This window comes from Kwoniella shivajii, chromosome 3, assembly GCF_035658355.1.
Source record: "Kwoniella shivajii chromosome 3, complete sequence".
Classification (NCBI taxonomy): Eukaryota; Fungi; Basidiomycota; class Tremellomycetes; order Tremellales; family Cryptococcaceae; genus Kwoniella; species Kwoniella shivajii.
Window position 1 is genome coordinate 1,761,011 of NC_085910.1, and position 26,152 is coordinate 1,787,162.

At 43.8% G+C, this 26,152-nt stretch overlaps 13 protein-coding genes across 13 annotated transcripts; 7 read left to right on the plus strand and 6 right to left on the minus strand.

Annotated features, from left to right (window-relative positions):
- Nucleotides 1–189: 189 nt before the first annotated feature.
- Nucleotides 190–1,701, minus strand: IL334_002838 (protein disulfide-isomerase domain; the record flags this gene model as incomplete). The annotated part of the gene is made up of 5 exons (XM_062934576.1): nt 190–698; nt 772–922; nt 982–1,074; nt 1,150–1,488; nt 1,570–1,701. The coding sequence occupies 5 exons, from the start codon at nt 1,699–1,701 to the stop codon at nt 190–192; spliced, it is 1,224 nt and encodes a 407-aa protein (XP_062790627.1).
- A 405-nt stretch (nt 1,702–2,106) lies between these two features.
- IL334_002839 (uncharacterized protein) lies at nt 2,107–3,231 on the plus strand (the record flags this gene model as incomplete). Its single annotated transcript, XM_062934577.1, has 4 exons — nt 2,107–2,250; nt 2,329–2,394; nt 2,445–2,890; nt 2,961–3,231. The coding sequence occupies 4 exons, from the start codon at nt 2,107–2,109 to the stop codon at nt 3,229–3,231; spliced, it is 927 nt and encodes a 308-aa protein (XP_062790628.1).
- A 411-nt stretch (nt 3,232–3,642) lies between these two features.
- IL334_002840 (uncharacterized protein) lies at nt 3,643–5,493 on the minus strand (the record flags this gene model as incomplete). The annotated part of the gene is made up of 8 exons (XM_062934578.1): nt 3,643–3,842; nt 3,914–3,994; nt 4,058–4,100; nt 4,180–4,262; nt 4,326–4,541; nt 4,676–4,755; nt 4,991–5,148; nt 5,278–5,493. 8 exons carry the CDS (start codon nt 5,491–5,493, stop codon nt 3,643–3,645), a joined length of 1,077 nt encoding a protein of 358 aa, XP_062790629.1.
- A 1,594-nt stretch (nt 5,494–7,087) lies between these two features.
- Nucleotides 7,088–7,837, minus strand: IL334_002841 (ribosomal protein L14; the record flags this gene model as incomplete). The annotated part of the gene is made up of 5 exons (XM_062934579.1): nt 7,088–7,096; nt 7,171–7,324; nt 7,402–7,573; nt 7,638–7,728; nt 7,811–7,837. 5 exons carry the CDS (start codon nt 7,835–7,837, stop codon nt 7,088–7,090), a joined length of 453 nt encoding a protein of 150 aa, XP_062790630.1.
- A 300-nt stretch (nt 7,838–8,137) lies between these two features.
- Nucleotides 8,138–10,675, plus strand: IL334_002842 (uncharacterized protein; the record flags this gene model as incomplete). The annotated part of the gene is made up of 11 exons (XM_062934580.1): nt 8,138–8,330; nt 8,477–8,574; nt 8,643–8,663; nt 8,713–8,790; nt 8,841–9,033; nt 9,081–9,622; nt 9,665–9,778; nt 9,872–9,954; nt 9,997–10,235; nt 10,285–10,458; nt 10,527–10,675. The coding sequence occupies 11 exons, from the start codon at nt 8,138–8,140 to the stop codon at nt 10,673–10,675; spliced, it is 1,884 nt and encodes a 627-aa protein (XP_062790631.1).
- Nucleotides 10,676–11,621: 946 nt separating this feature from the next.
- On the plus strand, nt 11,622–12,482 carry IL334_002843 (uncharacterized protein; the record flags this gene model as incomplete). Its single annotated transcript, XM_062934581.1, has 4 exons — nt 11,622–11,711; nt 11,798–12,000; nt 12,080–12,196; nt 12,251–12,482. The coding sequence occupies 4 exons, from the start codon at nt 11,622–11,624 to the stop codon at nt 12,480–12,482; spliced, it is 642 nt and encodes a 213-aa protein (XP_062790632.1).
- A 562-nt stretch (nt 12,483–13,044) lies between these two features.
- IL334_002844 (uncharacterized protein) lies at nt 13,045–14,825 on the plus strand (the record flags this gene model as incomplete). Its single annotated transcript, XM_062934582.1, has 10 exons — nt 13,045–13,351; nt 13,444–13,512; nt 13,655–13,725; nt 13,835–13,921; nt 14,053–14,089; nt 14,209–14,287; nt 14,369–14,438; nt 14,499–14,527; nt 14,605–14,660; nt 14,731–14,825. 10 exons carry the CDS (start codon nt 13,045–13,047, stop codon nt 14,823–14,825), a joined length of 900 nt encoding a protein of 299 aa, XP_062790633.1.
- A 395-nt stretch (nt 14,826–15,220) lies between these two features.
- On the minus strand, nt 15,221–16,988 carry IL334_002845 (uncharacterized protein; the record flags this gene model as incomplete). The annotated part of the gene is made up of 8 exons (XM_062934583.1): nt 15,221–15,348; nt 15,395–15,488; nt 15,579–15,987; nt 16,031–16,057; nt 16,108–16,436; nt 16,498–16,764; nt 16,824–16,891; nt 16,937–16,988. 8 exons carry the CDS (start codon nt 16,986–16,988, stop codon nt 15,221–15,223), a joined length of 1,374 nt encoding a protein of 457 aa, XP_062790634.1.
- A 580-nt stretch (nt 16,989–17,568) lies between these two features.
- IL334_002846 (uncharacterized protein) lies at nt 17,569–18,136 on the minus strand (the record flags this gene model as incomplete). Its single annotated transcript, XM_062934584.1, has 3 exons — nt 17,569–17,831; nt 17,883–17,958; nt 18,011–18,136. The coding sequence occupies 3 exons, from the start codon at nt 18,134–18,136 to the stop codon at nt 17,569–17,571; spliced, it is 465 nt and encodes a 154-aa protein (XP_062790635.1).
- Nucleotides 18,137–18,268: 132 nt separating this feature from the next.
- On the minus strand, nt 18,269–18,756 carry IL334_002847 (uncharacterized protein; the record flags this gene model as incomplete). Its single annotated transcript, XM_062934585.1, has 3 exons — nt 18,269–18,556; nt 18,607–18,638; nt 18,681–18,756. 3 exons carry the CDS (start codon nt 18,754–18,756, stop codon nt 18,269–18,271), a joined length of 396 nt encoding a protein of 131 aa, XP_062790636.1.
- A 329-nt stretch (nt 18,757–19,085) lies between these two features.
- IL334_002848 (uncharacterized protein) lies at nt 19,086–19,796 on the plus strand (the record flags this gene model as incomplete). The annotated part of the gene is made up of 4 exons (XM_062934586.1): nt 19,086–19,157; nt 19,267–19,400; nt 19,593–19,654; nt 19,762–19,796. 4 exons carry the CDS (start codon nt 19,086–19,088, stop codon nt 19,794–19,796), a joined length of 303 nt encoding a protein of 100 aa, XP_062790637.1.
- Nucleotides 19,797–21,642: 1,846 nt separating this feature from the next.
- IL334_002849 (uncharacterized protein) lies at nt 21,643–22,113 on the plus strand (the record flags this gene model as incomplete). The annotated part of the gene is made up of 1 exon (XM_062934587.1): nt 21,643–22,113. One exon carries the CDS (start codon nt 21,643–21,645, stop codon nt 22,111–22,113), a length of 471 nt encoding a protein of 156 aa, XP_062790638.1.
- Nucleotides 22,114–25,347: 3,234 nt separating this feature from the next.
- IL334_002850 (uncharacterized protein) lies at nt 25,348–26,116 on the plus strand (the record flags this gene model as incomplete). The annotated part of the gene is made up of 2 exons (XM_062934588.1): nt 25,348–25,866; nt 25,913–26,116. 2 exons carry the CDS (start codon nt 25,348–25,350, stop codon nt 26,114–26,116), a joined length of 723 nt encoding a protein of 240 aa, XP_062790639.1.
- Between the last annotated feature and the right edge of the window lie 36 nt (nt 26,117–26,152).

Sequence of the window (26,152 nt, forward strand, 5' to 3'; positions counted from 1 at the left end):
CTGTAGTGGCAGCAATCAAGTATCGCTCTCGTGCTGTGTAAAGGTAATGGTACACGACCGTGTCCTTTGTCTGCTCATCTTTTCGATAAAAAGCCATTAAAAGCCCATTGCGGCGTCAACTCTAGAAACAGCACAATTATGCATATGAAGAGGAATGACTCTCGACTACTTGATAGACCAATCTACAGATCAGAGTTCTTCATGTGGTATAGAAGTCTTCTCAACTTGTTGCTCCTCGTTATCATCTTGAACAGGTATAGGAGCTTGTTCAGGAACTGGTTCTGCTGGTTCCTCTGATTTTACTCCATCTTCGTCTTGGAAGACGCTTTCCTGTGGTATAGCATCAGGAGCATCGTTTGCGATAGTTTCAGTCAGTTCCAACTCTTCTTGTTGATCTTCTCCAGGTTGATCAGCTGTTGCTCTCGCAGCAGCTTCAGCTTTTTCGCGACGTTCTTTATCTCTTCTTTCAGCTTCGTCGAATTTAGCTTTCCTAGCTGCAGCTTCACTTTTCACTGATCTCTCCTCTTTCTCTTTCTCCGACGAAGATGAATCGGTATTATCAGAAGAAGTGGTGTATGGATCGGGGATTTGGATTGGTTTTTGCTTTTTGTTCACCTTTTCAGAATCGTTAGACGTCGACGTTTCACCTGTTAATTGGAATTGCAGCCATTCAAGCAACGCATTGAATTTCATTGCGCCTGAATGAATCATCGAATAGGTGAGCTATATCCCCTGATAGGACCACTTCAGTTCATGGGGATGCTGACTCACCCTCGTATTGTACCAAACCATCTTTGGAAGTCGCTCCAGCCGGGAAAGAGATCACTCGAGTGGCATCTTTAGTCGTATCTTTCGGATCGTAAACACCCAAAGACGTAAGTAAAGAGTGTGAAGGTGTATCTCGGATGAAACCCAAGTGCATCTATCGGAATATGCGTAAGCTGGAGGCTTTTATTTGTTTGTACGCGAAAGTAGATTCACCTTTCCGGATAATCTGTGCGCTAACACTTTCCACAAGAAAGGGATTGACGGAGCTGATGGATGAACGAGTAGCACATGTGGTAGGGTGGGTTTCTGATATATGTCAAATATATATAGTGTCAGATAAACTCGAAGACACAATGAGAAGGGTTCGAATAAACAACTCACATCATTCAGGAAAGTTTTCATTACATTATCTTCTTTACCTTCTTTGTCCAATCTTAATTTTTTAACTTTATCAGGAATTAAGTTTTTGGCGTATTCTATTAAAGCACCTTTTTTCCTTTCACCTTGATAGTCTTTCGCAGGTCCTTTTGAAGCTTTTGGAAATGCTTTTATAGTTGGAAATCCTTGAATTTGATATTCCGCACATAATTGCTTGTTGGATTGATCATCACAGTCTATAGCGTAGAATGGTATTAAAGGTGAAAGCGACGATGCTGCTGATGTAAATTCTGGTCCTAAATTCTTACAATGTCCACACCATGGTGCTACGAATGCCACCATCTATTGAGCGATCTCACACAGGTCAGCGCCCTTCTTCATTGATACAGGACATGCGGCACAGTGAAGTACGAAATAACTTACAGCTGCATGTTCAGTCGCCATCGCTTTCTTGAAAGATTTAGCATCGAGATTCAAGACTGGAGCACCATACATCCCAGCTTGAACCAAGGGGAGGATCGAAGCCACTAGAGCTAAAGGTAAGGGGATGTGCATGTTGGCGTGCGCTATTCGATAAGCTGTTAGAATGTGCAGTATTGAAGAGCGGGTCCACATAGGAAGATATCAAGCTACGTATTTGTAGATCATCAGGTGGACGTCTGACGTGGAGGCGAATATTACGTAAATCCAATGACGGCATCAAAAGAGTGTGCCACATTTGCTGGCTTCGGGGAAATAAGCAAAATCAAGGAAACGCCGGTACTCTATCCCAAATGAAAAGTTTGAATTGGTCGCTTTTTCCTCTGTCTCACCGTAGAGCATCTTCCACCGTTCAGGACACTGTGGGACATTGCACTATCCTTCGTGGCATACTCGAAACCGTCAAACCTTCAAATCCATTGCTAAACTCTTCTTCTTCTTTCCTTGTCCTTCAACCCTTTTCCCAAAAAGACGATCAAAATGCCTTTCGTCAAAAACCAAAAGAACGACGCCTACTTCTCTAGGTACCAAGTCAAACCACGACGAAGGAGAGAGGGTAAGACCGACTACCAAGCCAGAAGAGCTCTCGTTTCTCAGGCTAAGAACAAGTACGCTTCCCCCAAGGTGAGTAACGAATATCTTACAAAAGTGTTGCGGTGGAATGCAAAGTGAGATTGTGGATACTGATAACTCGTCGCATAGTACCGACTCGTTGTTCGAATCACCAACAAGCAAGTCATCTGTCAAATCGTTTACGCCAAAATCCAAGTACGTCCAGTCTTGTGGGAGAGAATGATCAACTAATATTTTATCTCTAGGGTGATGTCGTACTTGTACACGCTTCCTCCAAGGAACTTCCTAAATACGGTATTGAACATGGATTGACCAACTGGACCGCCTGTTACGCTACCGGATTATTGGTTGCCCGAAGAGCTTTGACCAAACTTGGTCTTGCCGACAAATACGAAGGTGTTGTTGAACCTTCAGGAGAACTTGAACTTACCGAAGCTCTCGGTGATGATGAACCAAGACCCTTCAAAGCATACCTCGATGTCGGTCTTAGAAGAACTTCAACCGGTGCAAGAGTTTTCGGTGCTATGAAAGGTGCTTCAGATGGTGGTATCTTCATTCCTCACAACGAAAAGAGATTCCCAGGTTTCGACCCTGAGACTAAAGCTATCGACGCTGAAGTCCTCCAACGATACATTGTCGGTGGTCACGTAGCTGAATACATGGAGTCTCTTGAGGAGGAAGATGATGAGCGGTGAGTAATCAATTTCACCCATATGCACGAACCTCCCTTGTCAATGCTGATTCTTGATGCACCACACTAGATTCAAGAAACAATTCGCTTCATACCTTGCCGCCGATGTCTCCTCTGCCGACATTGAGGAAATCTACACTGACGCTTACGCCAAGATCCGAGAAGACCCAACTTTCACTCCTACCGAGAAAGATGTTGCCAAATGGAAGGCCGAGTCAAAGAAGACTCGATCTTCCAAACTTTCAAAAGAAGAGAGACAAGCTCGAATCCAAGAGAAGATCGAAGCTTACAAAGCTGGAAAGGTCGCTGCTGCCGACAGCGAGGAGGAGGACGAAGAGTAAACTTTTTAATGTCAGTTTATATTCTTGGGGTCGCTCTTTCATGGGGATCAATCATGCATTTTGGTGGTCTCCGATATAACAGTCGTTCGTCAGGTTGTATTTTGCAACGTGACCACAATTTTGGGCGTGCAGGCGGCAGGGGCTTTATATCTACACCAGTGCCGATGTATCCCTACTGACCAGCTACACAAAGCACCGCTATAACATGCCCATTGAGAGCAAAGATAATGTTCATGAATATACACCAATTTCGTTGCATGATGATTTTGTTTATTGATTAAATTTGATCTATGTACATTATTCCATTTTCATTCCATCTGACTTTATCATTTAAGTTCTATTTATCCCGCAAAAATGTCCATATCACTTGCCCGATCCCCTCGACCCTATCAGCAGACACAAAGAATTGTTCTACAAACAAGTATAACCACCATCCACAACGATTTCTGCACCGGTAGTGTATTTAGAAGCGTCGGATGCTAAGTAGATGACAGCACCTTTCAAATCTGATGGATCTGCTAATCTACCCATTGGGATTCGATGCAACCATTCGTCTCTCAATACTGGATTAGCATCGAGGATTACTTTGGTGAGATTGGTGAGGGTGTATCCTATGTTCGAGAGTCAGCATATAGCAAGATGGCACGAGGGATATCTGGAGAGATCAAGGTTCACAGCTTACCTGGCGCAAGACAGTTTACTCTGATACCTTTGGTCGCCCATTCAACAGCGAGTGATCGAGCCATGTGTCGTACACCGGCCTCTATAACGTCGTGAGACGTCAGCAGAAATCAGGAAGGTCTGGGCATGAGGTTATATGACTCACTTGAGAAGTTGTAAGGGGTTTGAGGTTGAGGGACGTTGACGACCTGTCAATGTACAAGACACATTAACTTTCCTGAAATTGATCGCCTTTCTTCGCTGAGCTGGATAGTGGAGGGAACTTACGGAACCAGACATGGATCCAACAAGAGTGATTGATCCACCTTCAGGCATGAGTTTAGCAGCTTCGAGAGCGCAGAACCAAGTTCCTAGTCACACAACAGATAACATCAGCCAGAGACAATGAAGCTGTTGTTCAACTATGAACTCACCCATCACGTTGATATCCAACAACTTTCTGATTTTTTGAGTGGGGTATTCATGAGCTACGAAATTTTCCACGATACCAGCGGCAGTAACACAAGCGTCTAATCTACCGAATTTCTCTTTGACAGTATTGAATACTGCTTGAACGGAAGCTTCATCTGAGACATCACAACCTAATCCAAGTGCTTCAATTTCACCTTCTTCAGCTTCTCCATTTTCGACTAAATAAACAAAGTACCAAAGTCAGCTATTGTATATATGCGCACGGGGCATATCACGAAGGTTTGACGTCGTGAAGGAATCTCCCCCGCATTCCGAGGGAGGATTGGTTGTATGACATGAAGCGATTACTCACCAAACCACTTGACGAGGTCTTGAGCGGCTTTTTCAGCATCTTCCTTCTTGAGATCGACCAGGACGATCGCATTGGCCCCACTGTGGATACCCCATCAGCACGAGCATTCTATCAGGGTCTTTTCAAACTTTGACCAAAGCGAGGTTCGTTTCAACAAAGGAAGGCGAAACTCCGAGAAACGCCGTTCTTGTTCATCTCTACAAACTGACGAGGAACTGAAAGGATGATACCCAGCACAACGGAGAGGACACGGGGAAGGGGAGGAACCGCATGCGAAGCATAACAGAAGAAAACGAAGAATAGTTGGTCACTCACGATTCAACAAATGTTCTAGCCATCATGTTACCTAAACCTCTTGCGGCACCAGTTACGAGACAGACTTTACCGTCCATTGAGAATGAAGCTAGGGTTCGTTTGGTATGTCTACCGAAATCCCCACTTTGCATATCGTGTCCTGGGTGTTTGTCCCATTTCTAAAATTTGACAACGTGTTGTCAGCTGTTGATGCGCGGAACGAGAAGAAGAGATATGATAGATGAGGCTCATAGGATCTCCAGATTGTGCCGGGGGAGCATAGACTGGGACTGATAACGTAGACTCACTTTGGGATGAGTGAAAGTGATAGATTCATCAATGGAAGCCATGTTGGGTTCTACTTCCACTCGATGTTTCTCGTATGCATCGTTCTTCTCATCTTTACCCAAGGGGGAAGTGGGAGTAGAGTAGGCCCTCAGGAAGGTAGCTCCTGCTTTGGCGATAGGGGCGGTTCTGGGAGTCGCCCTGGTAACGTTTGAAAGGGCAGTTCGAAGGAGGGACATTGTTGTTGTGTTTTCGTGTGATTTATTGAATAGTGTTGCTATCTAATATGGAAGGAAGAAAGGAATGCTAGTGAGTTGTGACTTTGTCTAGTATATATAATCGTATATGGGCGAATGCGGTGGAAGGTATCTCTTTATGATTTATATACGATTTTCATTCAACTCCACACGATTTCTTCACTTTCTTTCAGATTTACGCGAATATTTAGCTCATCTGATTCGTTTTCCCTGAGATTCATCCTTTTCGTAATAAATGGTATTTGCGGGGTAGACAATTGGAAAGGGAAAAGAGAACCATGCATAAAAAGGAACCACTTTCAATTCTTTTCGTACAAGGTAGATCGGCCCGACTCCGTGATACTTGAAAGGAATTTGTTGAACTTTGTTGAATTGCAAATTATCTTCAAAGTCGTTTTACCAACCATACCGCCGGCGAGGTTCTTTGCAAGTGGGAATGCAATCATATACAAGGGACGAGGAGGTGACCTTTTGATTGGTATTTCATGCTTCCTCATGTAGCATCGGAAAACCCGTGGTTCTCACCGAAATCTCCTTCTCGAAAGTATCGCTATAGACTGGAAATGCACATATATATAGTAAGACAAAGGGACAAGATCGAAACGCACAAGGTTGATATAGTAGACAGGGCCAGAGCAAAAGGCGGTAGTGGCGTTAAAGTCTAGATCATTTAGAATTCATACAACGAGGATCTGCCCTGATACACACATGATCCCGGATCCTCTTCGCTATCCACGTAGTCTTCGGAACAACTTGAGCTTTGAGATTGAGGACATGTTGCTATTGGGCCAAATTGACTACTTTGGAAGCGATCTCAAATTTAACTCTCCAAAGACATGATGCAGTACGGAGTAGCTGCACTCCTTTGTTCCCAGCTTTGACCTCGGTTAACAGTCTAGCACCATGACGGAGATAGCAATTCAATTATTGATGTTATTAACTGATCCCTCGGTATATACGTTTACTCGTGCAGACAAGAATCTGGAACAAGAACAAGGTGAATCTGGAAGCCCAACTATCCAGATCAGGTACTACTGTCATGTTCTTTGAATGATCGCTGTTCATCAGTCCTTGTCTATGTTAATAGTTTTCACTTGACACAAATGTCTTTGATATCTTGAGCTTATATCTCAGGCGTGTGCGTGCTTCCATTATGCTGGAGCGATATACTCTCGTGATGAACTGGTACGATAGAACGGTGACTCACGCGCTGTTTATGCCATTCTTTTTGCAAACGAGTGTTGACGGATAACGTGTAAGAACGATGGCATGTATACAGAGCTGCCTTGGGTGTTTTCCTGTGGCATCCGCTCCTGGTCGAGACCACTTAGAAGGGAGACAGCCATTGAGCTCAAACAAGGTCATCATAGCAGTCAGAATGAGATTTTCAATGGTTGCGAAGACAAACTCTAGTATGCGTTACTTTATCATCCGTCGATCGCTATAAAGTCAGAGCAATACACTGATCTCTGACGTGCAAAGATGTCTAGAATGGAATGCCGCGTCTAATGAGGGGATATCATCTCATGTGCAACATCGTTGATAAGGAGAAATGCATCTATATGAGTGATTACAGTTATACGACCTATATCAGAATGAATTGGAATAAATCAGCAGTCACTCGCCTCGAATATTTGGAGATCACATTGATAAACTTACCTTTGGAGCTAACATCAATATCTTACCCCATCTACCACCTGCACCGGCCGCACCACCTTTTGATTTTCTCAATTCTGCAGCTACTGGACCGACTATTCTCGTACCTAACATTTCTCCTTTATTGTTCAATAACACAGCTGCGTTATCGTCAAATCTATATTGTACCAACATCGTTAGATAACTCTCCTCCTATGGCGATCACAGGGGCTGGAGGTGATCAAGAGGACATACCTGACAACACTTCCATCAGGCCTTTGAACGGTTTTTTTCACTCGGACTACTACAGCTCTTCGAACATCTCCTTTTCTGATTTTCTGTATGTTAGTTGAAGATGAAGGGTTTTTGATCACTTCATTCGCTGGAATCGGTCGTGCTTTATTTACCACACAAACTATCTCATCGCCTGAGACGGACGAGTTTTAGCGTACTTCACCAGCCTGTGTGATACGGCAGCGTTGATCACTCACCAACAGTAGCTGTACCAGTCGACTTTAGCCTTGTCTTCACTTTGAGCACATTGATACATTCTACTCTGAGCGCACCGGTGTTGTCGATGACCTACAGGCAGACAAGTAAGGTCATTTTCCAAAGGTCCTGTAGATAGGTGAAGAAGATATGAGACCGTCAGGGGAGTACTTACATTCAGCACTCCCTTGAGTCCAATCATTTCAGCTTTTGATATGCCTTTTGTCCGTCTGCGGATTTGGGGATTGAAGCTGAAGGTATATCTACGTAGAAAGTAGGTGATTGCTGCAGGATGGGATGATCTATATTTTAGTGAATTGCGTTCACTTTGAAAATGTTGAAATAAATTTGATTCCGTCATGACTCTGTCCCCTTATACTAACGCGTAGAAAGGAAAAAAGGTAACCAAACATCAATGTCCAACATTACAATTCTTTTCTCAGTAGATAGATACATATCTATCAAGGCGTGAAGACATCGATACTCGAGAGATCAAAGGGAGATGTCTAAACCATCACATCCATCGCTTGCTTGGCCTAGGTCAGATGGTGATCCTTCAAGATGGCCAGATACCACTCATCGTCCAGGTGATGATTCATGGCATGAAGAAGCACCTGTAAGGGGAACTAAGATAGATTTATATGAAACTAAGATAGCTGAACAATTGGCTGTTGAATTGAGGTTGAAAGTGGATCGTGAGTATTTGATCGGTGGCTAGTAACGAGGTTTATCGCTGGAGGATGAATTGAACGATGTTCTCAAGGGGCTGTGCGTAGGAGACCGGAAAAGGAAGTGGAGCATGATTCGGTGTACCGTATATTGACATGGTTTGTGTTCGCAGCTACGAGACAGAGAATTCCCATGCCAGATGGATATAAATTGTTCGCTCATAAAAAGAAACAACCCGGAGGTGATATCAGGACGGATTATTATCTCTATGTGAGTCGAGAGTTTTGGCTTCAGCTTGGAGGTTGAGAATTGACGTTTACCCACTCGTGTATATGTAGGGCTCGCCTGATATTCTCAAAGTAAGCTCGGTAATATATTATCGGACCATGGGCTGATGAGAGATAATAGTTTCGAAGTGTACCGGAATTCGCAGATCACGCAATATGGTTATTCGATACTTCCAAACCATTAGATGACCATTCAACCGTAAGTGCAAAGCGAGTCTTGTGAACTACCAGCTTATATGCCCGTGATAGTGCACATGTAAATATAGTAAAGGAGCAGGAAGAAGACAATCTATGCCTGGTTCAGCCACCAAAAGACCATCAGGAAGTTCACCATTGAAGGAAGGAACTTTAAAGAAGAAGAGGGTGGTACAGGAGGATGAAGATTCCTTACCCGCTGTAGTTCCTGACCGAGCAGAAGAGTTGAGGTCACAACGACGATTCCGTAAGTCGATATATATAAAAAATCAGCTGAAACTTGTTTAGGACGAGGTGAACTCATTTGGTTCAGAATAAATACCATCACCCCACCTTTATCAATCGCTGGTCTTGAACCCATAACACATTGGCCAGGTTTGATCTCTAATGTTCCATTGAAAACTAGAGTGATAGGTGATACAGCTTCTGCATCAGCGTCATCAGCTTGGACGCTTTTTGGTGGCAGTGCACCTTCAACTTTGGATGCAAGTACAATAGTTCATTACTATGAATATCATATACGCCCACTGGGCATGTTCAGTCCTCAAGAAGAAGTGATAAAAGACGGTAAAGATATATTACCTTGGCAAGTCGGAAATGAACTGCTAGGCGGTGAAAGAGGTTGGGACAGTATAGGAAATCACGCCGAGAAAGTACTGAAAGAAGGCGTTCAAAAAGAAGCTGTTAAAGAGAAAGGTAAACCTAAAGATGAGATAGAAGCTACTTTGGGTAGAGGTTGGAAAGGTCATTGGGCTAAAAGAATAAAGTTTGTTGAGATGAGTAGAGAATATGAGGACGCCGTTTTTAGATTGAGTGTAGCGTTGAAGACTGCTTCGGTGAGTTTGACTCTCTCCTGAGCAGTACTGATGTGCAAATAGAGCATCACCAATTCATGGGCTCAGACAGACAAGATTGACGTGTTACCTGACAACCAAGATATCAGCGCGGATGATATGGCTGCTATTTTAGATCAGAAGAAGACATTGTATCAAGTAAGTTGTGTCGTTGAGAGAGATGTCACTGACATCTAGGGATTGTGGTGGGGCGGTGAAAGAATCTGGCTCGATGATCTAGTGCGTTTGAAGAAAAATCGAAAGGATCTTCCCTCGAGCGCTTTGTTATCGCCAACAGAAGGAGCTACTGAGCGAGGAGTCTTCTTCAAAATTAGGTGAGCATAATGCTTTTGCAACCGAGCTGATTGTATTTTAAGGGTTATCGCGGTGGAAGTCAACCCAGGATCTGCTAAGCCTGACCAAACTGCCTGGCGATGTCTTTTGTACGGAGACATATTTGAGCTTGCCAAAGAAGGGGATGCTACGCAATTACCAACACCTAATTCCGCAATCGATTCTTCAAAGGATTCTTTGAATGTCCACTATCAATCCGCCAAAGGCTTCGTATACAGACAACTGAACGAGACCGATAGTGAGGTCACCGTTGATGTGATTGGTGAGTCTCGATATAGCTTTTTATGAAAGATGCTTATACCTGGTAATAGACGTTGCCGGAAGAGTTTATCACGACCTGCTTGATGGAGCTACTCAAAGTTGGTTTATAGATCCCTCCAAACCTTCAGACAAAGAAGGTAGGATACAACCTGGAGAAAGTGCTTTAGCTTTAGTAGGTTTGAAAAGTGGTACTACAGTCGCAAGTAAGAGTACCGATTGGGAAGGTGAGTATATAACTTGATAATCATTGGGGGTGTGAAGTCGAAGCTGATCTACGATTATGGGTCGTTAGAGGATCTATATGGGATCGTACAGAAAACAACCAAAACGACAGAAACTCAAATGAAAGGATATTACACAGATCTGCTCAGAGAAGAACTGGGTTTACCCAAATTGAATGGTGTGGATGGCCAAGTCGATGCTCTGGCCGGATCTTCATAAACTGTTGGCGATAGTTGAAGCAAATGAGGTGGGTGGTATGTCGTTCAGAAGGGGAATGGTGAAGGTGTAATGGGGAACGCATTTTACACGTTAGAAGTGGCTAATTCTCATCCTGGTGTGATACCTATATCGTTTTGGCTGTTGATTAGAATTCCATGCATATTTTGGGTAATTATTATACGAGTGAGGATCGAAGAATACAGCCAATTCCAGTAGTCAATGTCTGCCACATTCACCAAAACACCGATCGAATGCCCAAATGAGATGTTGCGGTGAATGCGAGAAGGGTCCTTTTTGTTTGGTTCGATTGTCGCCCTGGTCACATGTTTTTCCTGACATTACAAAGTGATATCCTAATGGCATTACAAATAGCATTAGAAATAAACCATAATCGTGATTCAGATACACCGCCACTTTAGAGCCAAGGGATTCCCACATATACAAATTAAAAGGATGGTCACAGGGTATTCCATCAATTAACTTTTGTTTTCCTCCTTATTTATCTCATCTCATTCATCAATATCAAACATACCTACATAACTTTCTACTTGCCTTGAATATCAACGCATCGGTAGATTGAGCTCAACGGGCCTGCATATTCGCCCGAAAGAACGATCAAACGCTTTCCGATATCAACGTAAATCATCCCTTCCTTCCCTTCATCAAATCTTAGTACCTCGTATCAACGCGCTCTCGCCTGGACCATCTTCGTCTCCTCTGTTTCTCTGCAGCATCTGATAGGAATAGATTCTTGAGTATAATAGGGTGTCTTTCGCGACAGTGGGATCGTATCGTTTAACACATTCAATCGAAGTAAAACGAATAGAGGCTACTGCGCAATTTAACCCTCCTTTCAAGCCCAGCCTTGTACGCAATTTCGCCTTTTGTTATAATCGATCAACCTCTTAGTTTTCCTTTTCACAACTAATCAAATCGACCAAACAAAATGCACATCGCGTCTTCAACTGTGTTCTCAGCTTTGCTCCTGGCTTCAAATGTATTAGCTCAAAGATTCACTACCACGTATACTTGGGCTGTGAGTTATGTTTATCCTTTCTTCATCCTCATAAATCATTGGGGTATTCTACGAGTTGAGCTGATCGCTGTTTTCCTTATCAATAGCAAGGTGACACTGTCGTTATTTCAACTGGTACAGATGCGTTAGGAGACGCTACGACTCGAGTTATAAGTACTATCACTGGAGCCGCTGGAATCACCACCGCTTTGACTGCTACGACCGCTTTAACTACTACTGCCGCGGATGACGATGACGATACACCTACTACCACTAAAACGTCGACTACCAAGACAGCGACCACTACACAGTGAGTGATCTTTTCGGCTTTGAATGAACACACTCTCTGCCAATAACGTTACTGACTCTGCATCCCTTCCACTTTACAGACGAGTAGTAGGTAACACACCAACAACCACGGGTAAACCAATGCGGACCACTACTTACTGGCTTGACCCTGGAGATGGTGTGTACACCGATTACACTTGGACAGCGCCTACCACTGCGTGAGTCGAAGCTAGACGCGTTCCCCTTTGGATCGTCGCTGACGTGCTCAACAGTTTACCTACTGTAGCTACAGCCAACGTAGCGGAAGGTACAATTCAAGATTATCAAGCTTACCAATCCGCCATCAACTCTGTCGTACTTCAATCAGCTGAAGCGGCAGTGGCTAACGCATCTACAGGTGGCGCCTCAAGACGACAAGCAATGGGTGTCGAAGGTGCCGTAGGAGGCTGGATGACCATGGTTTTAGGTGTCATCGGAGCAGGTGTCGGTTTATTGATACTTTAATAAGGAAGAGAGTATACCGGAAACTTTCGTTCTGGACAATAGACTTGTTCTCTTTCGAGAATTATGATATATACCCGTCTTTCTCTTTTCTGTTTATATGGATATTTTTCTTATTACTCTTCGTACCTCTGTCTCGGACAGACTCGAGCGGAAAATTGTTGACCTTTATAGTTTATTCTATACACGTTGATCTGTCTGTTTAATTCTGATTTTTATATAACGACTTTTGATCATGCAGGATCATGTATGACCCTAGTAATTGCACATCGTGAATAGCCCCCATATGATCGCGTTAATAAGCTGTGAGAGGCATACTGGAGCGAAATTCGAGCTCAACGTCATCGTTTGCATCTGCTTGATCTCGAATACACATATCAATGAATGTGAAGGTAGAGAGTTGTCCGTCCAATTTCCGGATCTATTTTGAGTAAATGTTGGTATCATCGGTCAACTTATCCGGCTTCTTTTCCGATAACTATTTCAGAAGGATGTGAATACTAGTCAAAAGAGTTATCGTATCGTTTTCATTTGGACACACTCGAGGACTGAGTGAATCAACAAAATGGCATCAATTACAGCCAAACCATTCCGATTGGCCTTACTTCAATTAGGATCATTGACATCATCCAAGGCAAATAATATATCGGTAGCTAAACGCGCAGTGGAAGAAGCAGCTTCTTCTTCACCTAAACCAAATTTGATTGTCTTACCTGAAATTTGGAATTCCCCTTATGCAGTGAATGCTTTTAGAGAATATTCAGAGAAGATACCTAAGATAGGTAGTAAAAATGGCGAAGTGGGAGATGAAGGTGAAACGGTTAAAGCTATGAGACAAATGGCTATTAACAATAACGTTTGGTTGATTGGTGGTATGTCACCTCAATCTCTCGAGTTTCATCACAGTGTGCAATGTGCATTGATAGAAGCGGATGAATTGCTGATCGATGATTATGTGAATCAGGATCAATCCCTCAGAAAGATGAAAGGACAGATGAGATTTTTAATACGTGTACAGTGTATGATCCAGATGGTAAGTACTAGTGATCTTGTCCTGGGCTTGGTGAAGAAGTCGAGGTGAAAAGGCTGAAGAAGAAAAGTCTCTTGATCGTATGATGCCTTCTCGACTTCCTGCATTGAGAAAACTAATATCTTATATCCCTTGAATCATATAGGAACCCTCGTAGCTATACATCAAAAAGTCCATCTGTTCGATATCGATATTCCAGGCAAGCAAACATTCAAGGTATGTTAACTCTCTTCCAAAATCTATTCGGTCAATGGAACATTGTGTCACACATGCTCATATTCAGTCTTGGAATCGATGAGGGTATTTTCACTAACGTCTCTTGTAGGAATCAGATACTCTCACAGGAGGCAAAACTTTGACTACATTCGTAACACCTTTTGGAAAGATTGGTTTAGGAATTTGTTATGATATCGTGAGTCTCTACATACGCTCCTCTTCCGCTCTTTCGAGTACTGTACCCATACGCTTCATTTCTTACTGCAGCTACTCGGCTCGTTCATAGTGAGGTTTATCCATTGCTGATGCCGAAATTGACGTATTTAGCGATTTCCGGAGATGGCTACTATCGCTGCTCGTCAAGGTAAGCTATACATGCTACTCAATGGACTTTTGGAAGCTCTCTGTCTGCGATAAAGACGAATGGGGGGATAAAGTACTTCGGTAGAATAGATGGAAGAGCTAATACTATCCCTTGCACAGGCTGCGTAGCAATGATCTACCCTGCTGCGTTCAATACTACAACAGGACCAATGCATTGGTCTTTACTTCAACGGGGCAGGTGAGGATTTTTCACACCTTCCTCATGCTACCAAAGTACGGAGTATCAACGTGTCAGAGCTAACTATATCCGCTATTTTAGAGCTATTGATAATCAGATTTACGTAGCTATGTGCTCACCCGCCAGACACCCCGAAGCTTCATACCAAGCTGTGAGTATCTTCTGTGCTTTCATAGTGGAATCAAGCGCTGATTGTGTATATTGACCGTAGTACGGTCATTCAATGGTCGTCAACCCTCTGTAAGTTTGCATCTGATCGGACAAGACTTGTACAAGTGATAGAGGAAATCGTGTCAATTGCTGATCGTACTCTGTAGAGGAGATATATTAGTAGAAGCTGGACATCAACCAACGACAGTATACGCGGATATCGGTGAGTTCACATATTACAGCATTCAGAAATACTCAAGACCTCTGTGATGGTGACTGCTGATCTCGTGCAGATGTCGACTTGTTAGCTACTACTCGAAGGAATCTTCCTATAACTATTCAAAGAAGGTTCGACGTTTATCCTGATGTAGCTGAGAAGTTTTTATAATATCGGTTGATGACCAAAGAGTGAATCTCACGTGAAAATTCAACATGTTTAGACATGATGAGGAGATTAGAGCTTTTTTGAGAGCGGGAGGTGAATATATGATAAGAGATTAAAGCACCATCTACTAAAATATGCACGCAACATTATTACGGTGTTATATCATTTTTCGTGAACATCGTCAAGTATGAGCAGGAGAGTGTAAAGTATTTATACAGACTCTTGCACTATAATAGTGTGGACCCTTTATCATTAGACGATTCCTCTCGTCGATATGACACGGCTCGGACGATGCCTTCTTCATCAGAGTTCAGTGGACCAGTGATCACGATAATCTTGGCCTTTACGCAATAAAAGATAATCAGCTCTTCCCTTCTTCCAGACACCCAAAAACTGCCCTACCATAATCTGTCATCTTGAAATTCTTTTATAATCTCTTTCAGTTCATTAACCTGTACCTTGGGATGTATAGGTTTGTATCCCAATATACGTTTTGCTTTTGATCCATCGAAGCAGATTGACATTTCTAAAACGAGTCAAGCTGGATCATCGGTTAAGGGAGATGAACTTACTCCTAAACGCGTGCTCGTCTAGAAAAGGTGTTATCGGACTTGATTCAATAGGTGGTTTGGATGAAGATAACATTTTGTACCAAGCTTCTACATGCTAATGGCAAAGTCAGCTCTTCCCTTTGATTTCTCCACAATCTCTCATTTGCCTCTTCAGTTTCATACCATGGGTACTAAACATACTCACCATCTCATTGATATCCTCTACCATTTCCGTAAAATCGTTCTTGGCAAATTGTTGCACCAAACTCGCCACTGCAGAATTCAGAAAACCAAATTTGATCCCCCAAGTTTCAGCCACGATTCTAGCCAAACTTCCTTGAGTGGAGTCGTTATCATCGACTATATTGAATAAAGGTATCGACACTGTTTGAGATTCAGGAACGACAGTAGGAAACGATTTCCAAGATTCTGAAATGGATGATCTCTTGGATGAGACCAAGGAGAAACCTGACGACGTGGAGAATGAAAAGTTCAATGGGACGGATGATTGTGATACCACTTGTTTTCTTGGAGTCGATAGGAGATACAGGGATAACAACCATAGCCCTTGAGAGACGTCGAGTGAATGGACTGTGTTAACTCTCAAGTCGGCACTGCGTTATATGTTAGCTAGAACGAACGAGCGTATCAACCCACTTGTACAAGAATTTCATCTCCTCTTGCCTGATGTAAAGCGTCAGTCGACCTGTCACTAAAAGTGTCGACCGACTCACAGATGCTTGTACACATGGCCAATGACTAATTTGGGCACGACTTCACCTTCGTAAGAACCTCTTCCATACCAAGCTGCCGATCTGATCACACCAAAATTCAGATCCAATTTACCTAGACCTCTCAATGTCTCATGCCACCATCGTCCTCTGACGCTATCAGGTCTTAGTTCTGCCGACTCGTTATGTCCAGCTGAACTCGAGGGTGATGATTTTTGTTCATAGAAGGGAAAGGTTAACCTGACGTATGATCTTGGTTTGAGAGATGGTGGAAGGTTTGATGCTGATGTAGCTAATGATAGTGAAGTTTGATATGTATTTGATATTTGCAGCTATGCGTCAGGTTAGCTGTTTTCAGTGGTCGTTACTTATGATGATGATGGTCTCACGTACAATTTCAGGTTTATCAAATCCTAATTCTCCAGTCAAGTCGAAAACTATATCGAATCCTTCGAAACCCCCTTCCACCTGTCCTGTCCTCAATACGTTTCCTTTATGCTCTTTCGGTGGAGTGAATATTTCCGTATGATTGGATGTGTTCAACAAGTTCTTCTGTATATATTCCAGCTTTGAGTGAGCCGAATTTAGCACGGAGAGAAATTGCTTATCGAGGTAAGTAGTTGGAGGTGACACTGAGAATCTATCTGCTAGTCGTACGAACTGAAAGGTCGCACTCAGCACACCTCGCTTCAATTATTATTAGGCGTAAGATAACTTACAGCTGCTTTGGGAGATGATTCATCGAGCAAGTATCGTGATAAAGTCCGTGCGATGGTGGTCGTTCCACCTAGATATTGTCAGCGAGGTTCGTATTAGACGTTGGCTGGTTTACCTAGAATGAGGACGAGAGGAGGTCTCTCCGGATTAGGCGGCTTCTGGTTCATAGTCCGCTGCGGTCGAGGGGTCCAGCTATGAGATATCTAGGCAGAGGGAGCTGAGGTAGGTTTTCTATTAAGCTGGAGCGCGCTCGAGTGACTGGATTATCCACAATTGTGAAGCGAGCTGTATCTCACGAAGCTTCGACGTGGATAGTGTGATTAGAGAAAAGACGAGGATATGTGTGTTCTGTGTACTATGAACAGGATGAACAGTGATGGTGGTGAGACAGTCGAAGAGAAGTGAAGGTGGATTGTACAACAAATGAACCACACGCTTGGACCACCTCCACTTTGTTAGGGAAAGCTATGTGGCACTTTTTTGATCCGTAATCAACACCTCGCAGTGTCCCGTAATCATTCAGTGTGTATAAATGCATGTAGAGTGGTGAACATGTCTATCTTATATGTAATCCTCTATATACAAAATCGAATTTATCCGTTGAAAAGAGAAAAGGGTTCCCAAAAGCTAATGAGCGATTCAAATGGGCTAACGTGTGAAATCTAGGTAGACTGTGTTGGTTTATTCAAAGTTATACTGTATTTCACAACATGATTAGTAAAAATAAACCCAGCTTTAATAGACAATTTACTCACCGTATTTACCGAAGAATGGGATCAAACTCTGGGCAAGAGTATACGAGAAGACGAGTTTAGGACCGACGACAAGGATCTTGGGAGTCAAACCTTTGAAGAATGCACCGACACCTTCAGTCCTGATCATCTCTTTGATGATGGCACCACCGCCGACTTGGGAGTTGAAGTTGGCATTTTGAATACGGGTCTTGACTACATCAAGAGGAGCAGCAACGGTGATGGAAGCTACGGCACCGGCGATTGATGCGACGAAGTCTGAATAACGGTTAGTGAGGGGTGGATGTCACTGCGAAAGATGATACTCACTTTGACCCCATGTAGCAGAGGAGTAATCGGAAAGCTGGAAGATGTATTCTTTGGCAACTGCTGAACCACCGAAGAGCTATCGATGCGGTCAACTGGTACATCCCTGTGAACAGTTGAACGAAACTCACAGCGAAAGAACCGGGAGCGTTTCTAGCCATTGTCCAACCCCATCCTCTGTACAAAGAAGCGATACCTTCATCCGTTACTAGCTTGAAAAGACCTCGACCTCGAATAGCATCGGGGTTGGTTTGCATTTTGATTTTGAGCACGTCAAGGGGAAGGAGCACCTGAAGAACGGTCAGATTTCGGAGATGTATACACACTTACGACTTCTCCGATACCCGTCAGACTACGTTGATGTTAGCTTTTTCAAACCATCTCCAAGCTCACCTTCCTGCAGCGGCATGCATTAACATACCACCGTTCTTCTTTCCGAACGTATCTCTGAACCAACCTCCACCATTCTTATCGATCATGTCTCTGAAATACGGTTGTCCACCAAACTTGTACACTCTCTGAGCGATCTTGTATCCTGCTGCATAACCTAATCCGGGGAATAGAGAAATGAACTTTGAAGTGATTGGTGCTTGAGCAGCTGATCTGAAGATGATGTTGTTCAATCCTGTCGCGGAGATGGCAGCTTTGTTTGACATCAATCGTTTAGCTACTGTATCCTGTACCATATATCAGCTGTAAAAATGGATTAGCTTGTGGGGACACATACCACCGGATGGAACACGAGAAGCTCGGCAACACCTATCACCCGTCAGCTATCATAGACGCTTTCTGTGAACTCACCAGATGCACCGGACCCCAAAACCCGAGCTGTACCAGACTCTCTTTTACCCATTCGACCGTCGGCAGGAGGTGACATCGTTTTTATTGCAGGTTTAGTTAAGAGTTTTCGAGGTGATTAGTGGTTTCAGAGATTCGCTAGATTTCGGATGATGTTTAGATGTTAATCATTGGGGATCTTCAACTTTTTTTGGCTTTCGCGTACCGCAATCACTCAGGCACGAGATATCTGAAATTGCATTTTGATTCCGTGTGCTCCATTTGCCACATCATCGGGTAATCGGTGTTATCGTAGCAGTACGGGAGAAGCCCTTTCGTTGTTGCTCGCACCATTCACATTACCTATATCATCGTTAATCTTGTGTTCAGAAGTGTTTCGCCCCTTTGACACAAAACTCATCGATCAAAATGTTGCCCACCGCCGCTCGACGATCTCTCGCTGGTCTCATCCCCCCAAAGATCGCTACTCCCGGTGCGGTCGTACGTCAATTTTCCATTTCTTCTCCTCGGCCGATAATTGACAATCACCAAATATCGTCAACAAGCTGAGGAAGCAAGAGATTTGTTGCTAATGTGTAATGAATTGTAGTCATCCGGTACCACTTCTGCTCGAACAGCTCAAGTCATCGACTTCTACTCCAAACTTCCTAAAGGTCCCAAACCCGAATCTGAACGAGCAGGCGGTTTGAGAGGTAGATATTTTGAGGGAAAGAACGCCAGCGGGTGAGTGGACAGGAATGAAAAAGTGATCAATGATAGGGAGGCTGTCATTGCCTGGAGATGTATATCGCTTCGATGAGAGCAACTGTGAGATGGGTCGTGGTAATGAAAAGACGAATCGGGTGACCACTTGTCACGGGAATTGGTGGAAATCTATGTAATTGAACTTGAGCTCACAGCCTCTCTCGCAATTAGTAAACCCCTTCTCGCAACCGTTGGTATCCTCTTCCTCATCGGCTACACAATTGACTACAACAGTGAGTTTTTTAGTTGCGCGACATTCGATTGGGTTATGCTAACCATGTATTTCTCTTTTTTCTTTTATCTATTTTTTTCTCTTCCAACCTGGTACCGCGATTGACAGTGCATCTCAAACACCACAAATCCGGCCACCACTAGATAGGCTTTGTAGACCATGCATGCTCTGTCAAGAACGACTGTTGTGTTGAATGAGGCGTCATCATCTTTCTGCAAAGTGAAGCGCGCCCCTTCTTCCGTTTCTTCCTCTTTTTTGCTTCTCCATCGCCTTGTTGAAATTGCTAGCGCCCTATTATTTCAGATCGTGTCAGAGTCTGCAGGTGGTGAATACTGGTGAACGCAAAGACATGGAACGCATCGATCCGAGTCTGACGAATTTCAATTCGGGTCAACAAGATCTATTGACTCCGCTCTCTTTGACGAATTGGGTACAGAACGTTCTCGGTACAAAATATACACCAAAACCACCAAAATGTGGAACGAGGTGATTACTTGCATCCTTTCATGATGCTGCCATATATTCATTAATTGCAATCGATAATGAGCGACCAAGTTGTCCGTCCTCTATGGTCATCCACCATGCTGTCCGTCCTCTATAACGATCAATCGTCCGACCATTTAAGTTACCTCCGCTGTACCCCACGTGGCACCGGACGTTGCCGCCGCGGACGCAAACAATCCGGACGAGTTCGAACCAGAATATCTCGTCAGCTCAAAATGTTACATGTAGATGAATTATAATACAGTATCAAATATAAATACTATGGCTACAAGTTGATATTGCTCTGTAACCAATCTCGAAGTATTCCATTCTCCTTCTGAAGATTATTGATCTTCTTCTGAAGGTTGTCGATTATCTCGTCCTTCTCCAGGCATTTCCGGCATGTCCCTGTTTCCCAATCCACATCCAGTCCGCAATCCTTACTTCTAAACAGTTCATCCAATTCTACCAGTAAGTCGGCGCCATCGTTGCGGGTCGATTGCGGGTCGATGGTGGAGCTGTCGGAAAATAAGGATGGGCGAAACAAAGGATCGGTGCCATCAATGGGGATCCCAGAATCGTATACTCGGCAAGCCGCTCTTTGTTTTTGATGTTCAAAACAGCAGGAAACGCTGAACCACCTCTTCAGGATCTTGCATTTGTATACTTTACTGCCGTTGGGTCCACATCCTGGACTACAATCAATTTAGCATTGATCGTGAAAAGAGGAAAAACCAGAACTCACAAAGTGAAAGTGGAATCATCATACCTCCAATACGGCCGATGTGATGATCTCAAGCTGCTCGTGGGTGGACCTACACCAATCAACCACCTTTCTCTCTCCTCTTTGGTTGCCGGCTTGCAACAATCGTTTACGAGCACACTTCCACAGCTTCTGAAATGGGCATGTATGATTTTGGGAGGTTTTATTTTTGACGGAGGTGATTGAGCTAGTTGAGGATGAGCTGGTTGTGATTGTGGTGGAGTAGGTTCAATTGATTGGACCAGAGGATACGTTGGTTGCGGAATGATATGGAGAATGCGTGTGTGGATCGTCACCGCAGGATCGCTCATGATGGCTTCTTGATTATCAAGTTAGTATCAAGAATGATGGCTTCTTAATTATCAAGATGGTATGAATAATCATAATAATGTTTATAAAGAGTAAATGTCACACAAGGACCGTACTCAGAGTGTCATCGTCATCATAGCGTCATTTTTGAATGGTAGATAGCTGGACGTCGCTTGAAAAACCTCGAGAAACCCCGAGATATCTCGAGAAATCTTTGTTACCGGGATTATATAACAAACCACACGTTTTACATTCTTATCCCTCTTCCTTTACATTCTTATCCCTCTTCCTTTACATTCTTATCCATCGTCTTTACATTCTTATCCCATCACCTTTATATTCCTTTCCCTCTTCACTACCTTTACATTCTTATCCCTCTTCATCACCCAGAAACTAAACCATAAACAAGATGGATAAAAAAAGTAGGTCTAAATATGCGACATACTCTCGCTGATCACGTAGGTTTCTTCAGTAGAGATAAAAATCTGAAAGAACTCGCCACCGCTCTCCACGGGTCGCGAATCGATGAGACCGCCGCAAACGTACTTGGTCTTCAACTCAAACCATCCAAGAGATCGATGGAGAAGAAGCTGAAAACAGCTGCGGTCAAGCCGAAACCATCCAAGTCGTTAGCCGACGATTTCGATAAATTATTCTTAGCCGATCCATCTGAAGTTTCAAACAAGCGAGTCCGTGTCTCATCACCTATTGCCGTTTCAACAGAATCTGACGAGGGAGACGAAGCGATGCCGGCAAAGAAGCCTGTCAAAAAAACTCCAATTAGACGAGCAAAGCTCGACTCGTCAAAGGTCGCAGACTTTGAAGATGCTGAGGTTACAGAGGAAACGGTCGATAGAGAACAAGATCTGGCCAAGGAGAAGGAAGAGAAAGAGACTGACCAGTGAGTTACATTACAAGTATGGCGCTAATCTTGTAAAGGCTCGTCCTCGCCCTTTACAAATCTATCTCTATAACTAATCGAATTATGAATCGGTTAAATGTTCTCCAGCTCAACGAGGACGAGGTCGATAGCATCACTGAGCAGCTCGCCATTGTCGACCAACAATGGATGACGCTTAGTTGTGATTGGACTGATGGTCAATAAGTTCTTTTTGGTTTTTTTGGCCAGTCGAATTACGTATGCATCTTCATGACGATGAACAAAAGGATCTTTCAAGAACCATCTAATTATTCTTTGCTCACCTTCTTCACTTTTCAGTCTAGACCAGCTTCATGAAACAACCAAAGATGTCTGTTTTTATTTTCAGTGTATTGATCTAGATAGACTCATATCGACTGGGGTTCATCCCTTTCACGCCAAAGTACAAGTCAGACTTTGAGTATGTTACTGCAGTCCGCAGATGCATCAGTCCGAAGATGTTTCAGTCCGACCGCATCCAGTCCGACAGTGACTAGTCCGACAGTGTCTGGTCCGAGGGTGTGTAGTACGAATGCACACAGTCTAGATGGATCCGAGCGGAAAGTGGCTAATCAGAAAATAGACATTTTCCGGGGTCTCTCGAGATTAATTACGACGACATTTTACATATAAAAGTCGGTAGTACAATCAACATATTTCTCTCTCAGAACACTCTACCATAAACAATCCTTTATCACACAACATGCCTCTTTCCCACAAGGCACTCTAACACGAACAACTCTCTGACGAAACCTACCTTCGTCACAACAACAATCTCCTCTAGGATAGGTCCAAACCCCACAATCACCATGGAAAATCAAGGTAGGTCAAATGAAAAGCGAGATCATCACTGGGGCTTTTCTAGACCACTTTGCCACAGTTATCACGACTTCCGATCTGCTCCTTCGTCTCCATGGGCATTTCGTTCCAAATGCCGCCATCCATTCCTTTTTCCTTCCTGGAAGCCTTCACATCATCTGGACCGACCTCAAGCTTGATACCGTTCTCCTTGATCATCTGAACAACCTCCCTCACGTCAGCTTCATCCTTTCGCAACCAAACATCCTCAAACAAGACGCCAATGTCGAGTTTAGTGATGTATTTCACGTGCAGCTATCTTCCAGCTACACCAAACCATTCGAGCAAGTTCGTGAGACCTTGGGGAACCCCTTTTTCCAAGACCCAATGAACAAGCTCACTTGGTACATCCAAATCCGACACCCTCGAAAATTACCCGACTTTCCCGATTCACCAAGTCTACAACAAAAGCAGCACTACCTAGAGCTATCAAAGTTGTCTGCCGGTGTAACGTCTCCAACGTTTGTTCGTTTGTTCGTTTGTCCCTCAATGACCCCGAATTGCAGTATCGGTTCGGATTGATGGTACCGATGCTCGACAAACTGAACGACCAAATCAGACAAGGTCAAATCACTTTTCACCACGTTTCCACTCCAATTCCCCCATTCCTTCATTTTCTCTGGGACGCCACCATGTTCTGCAGTCAAGAGTCAGTGGGCAAATATATCACCTGGGTTCTCGCTTCCCAATACCGTCACCGTAGGACAGATCCAGGACACCATGAAGGAACAATTGAAGGCGATAACCGGTCGACAAGAGGTAAAGATCAATTTTTCTCTTGCGTTGGATAAACCATCCAGAGGGGATAATTACCAAGTACTCCCGAAAGGTCACTTCTCCCTCCACTTGCACAAGAAAATCAGTGCCCTAACGAAAGTCGTGAACAGCATCAAGCAAAACTCAGTCCTATCAAGATCAAGTCGCCAAGAGGAAAATACAAGGGTATCCAAATGCCACAAGTTGACATCTGGTACTTGCTGATCCGTACCCATGGCGGAGAAGCCGGTAAGATGGCTAGTAAAATGGCAAGAAAGCTACTTTCCATCATTCTCAAGCCTCCTCCACCCATTCACGGTGACCTTTCCAACGTGACAAAGATCGTCTTAATCTTGGAGAACACGGATTTGCCCTCTTTGAGCCTGAATCATCGCTCTGCCATACATACCCTCAAGAGAGAACATGAAAAGCCGGATATCAAGTCGCCGTCCTGTTCTTGGTCACTTTTTCTGGCCGCCAACATTCATCCCCGCTGTGGCCATGGTCAAATACAACCCTCTTCTCCACTTCAGCCCCGAAGCGCAACAACATTTCAAGCCACTCTTTCCCATCGCATCTCACCCACGAAGCCTTCCATCCATTCTACCCGTCATAGTTGCCGGATCTCGTGGTCACCCGTTGCTGACCACTTGATCGAAGATCGCATGATAGAGGGCGAAGCGTTTAACCAGGGATTCCAGACTACCAACTATCAAGGTGATTTGCGAATTGAGCTCCCGGAAAAAGTTGAAGATTGCAAAAAGGGGTATCAGATGATGCGCTGAACGCTATCATTTCGCAAATAAAGCTGAAGGGAGGATATCAGACGTGGGGGGTAGGGAGATCAATTCAATGTTGTTTGTAGGTGAGAAAGCTATCAACTGCACTTGTAAAAAACCAAAGTGTCATCCGGGTCGCATGTGCCTTTGCAATAAGGTATGGGGGAAATTTCTTAGGAGACTGGCTGGTCTTTCCGACAAATGTCCACCTTTGTGCTGCTGCAAAAAGGAAAAGTAAAACTTTGCTTTTACCACAATGAGTAGACTTTTTGGAACGCTCTTTTATATCATGATGAACAATATGTATATAGTATATATGTCGAATCTACCTGCTTTTGAATATTTGTCGATATCAGCTATCATTTCTTTGTTTCAAGGTATATATCCGAATTTGGTCGGTGAAGAGATCGTCGGGATCAGCATTCAAAGCCTCGATGGTATAAGTGTGGCATTACATCTTTTTTCACATGGCGATGATGTACGAATCTCCCGTTCATCATCTGGCCGAGACTTGTTGTGCCTAGTGGATGGATGTCACTGTTCACAGACTGGATCTTGTGCTTGGTGTGATGACTGGTAACGGATACTTCTGTTCATGTTGCACCTGGTGCCTGATACACTGCTGCGAGGATGGTCACTACTGAAAAAGTGATTTGTGCGAGTTTATTCAACGATGCTACCACACGGTAGATTGATCCCGTCGGAAAGGCTAAATGGGTTTTTGACATTTCGTATTTTGTTTTCATGAAAATATGATCGACTGTTTGGACATTGCCATCTAACACTTGTTTGACTATCATCATACGATTATCGACTATCACACGACGATGTCTTTCCCGTCGAGCGCCGCACAAAGGTGTTTCCGGTGTTCTCGGTTTGTACAAGCTTCATCGAGTTCAATTGCAACCCGATTGATATCATCTTCGACTCGACTATCGAATTCATCTAAAACAGGATCAGAAGCGGGTGAGATCAATACTTGGTTTGTAGATTCTTCGCCACGATCTTCACCTCCTTCACGGCCCACTCCTGAAGCTTCATCTTCGACCGATCAGTCGTATTACAACACACCCGCATTACCCGAATCAACACCTTCCATCCTACATCCCCTGCACAAGTTCCTGATTTCCCCCGAGACAGAGGCTAGTGAAGTGCTATTCGGTCATACTGTCCGATTCTTCGATACGAGGATGCTAGCTCGACAGTTGGATAAACTAGGTCAAGGTGAATTGGTCAAAGGAGAAGATGGATTAAGAGGTGGTTATTACGATTGGGTGATTGTCGCTCAAGTCAAAGGGAGAGGTAGAGGTATCGTAGCTCGAGGAGACGGTGTTCTAAGGAGATGGGTAAGTCGTCGAGGGTGCACAAGTTGCTTCTAATACCTCTACATAGCTACTGAAAAACCCACTACATCCTTCAATACCGATCACGACAATTGAATATCCTAAAACACCTCGTATATCTCCTGACTCAGATTGGTCAATTATACCACTGAATCTAGGTGAGGACGAAACGCGTGCGTGCGTAAATCTGGTCAGTGAGGAAGGTAGACATCGATGGAGATTGGAAGATATGTGGGGTGGAGTTTCCCATTAGCATGAGTCATTGAATGCATCTACACATCTGTATCCT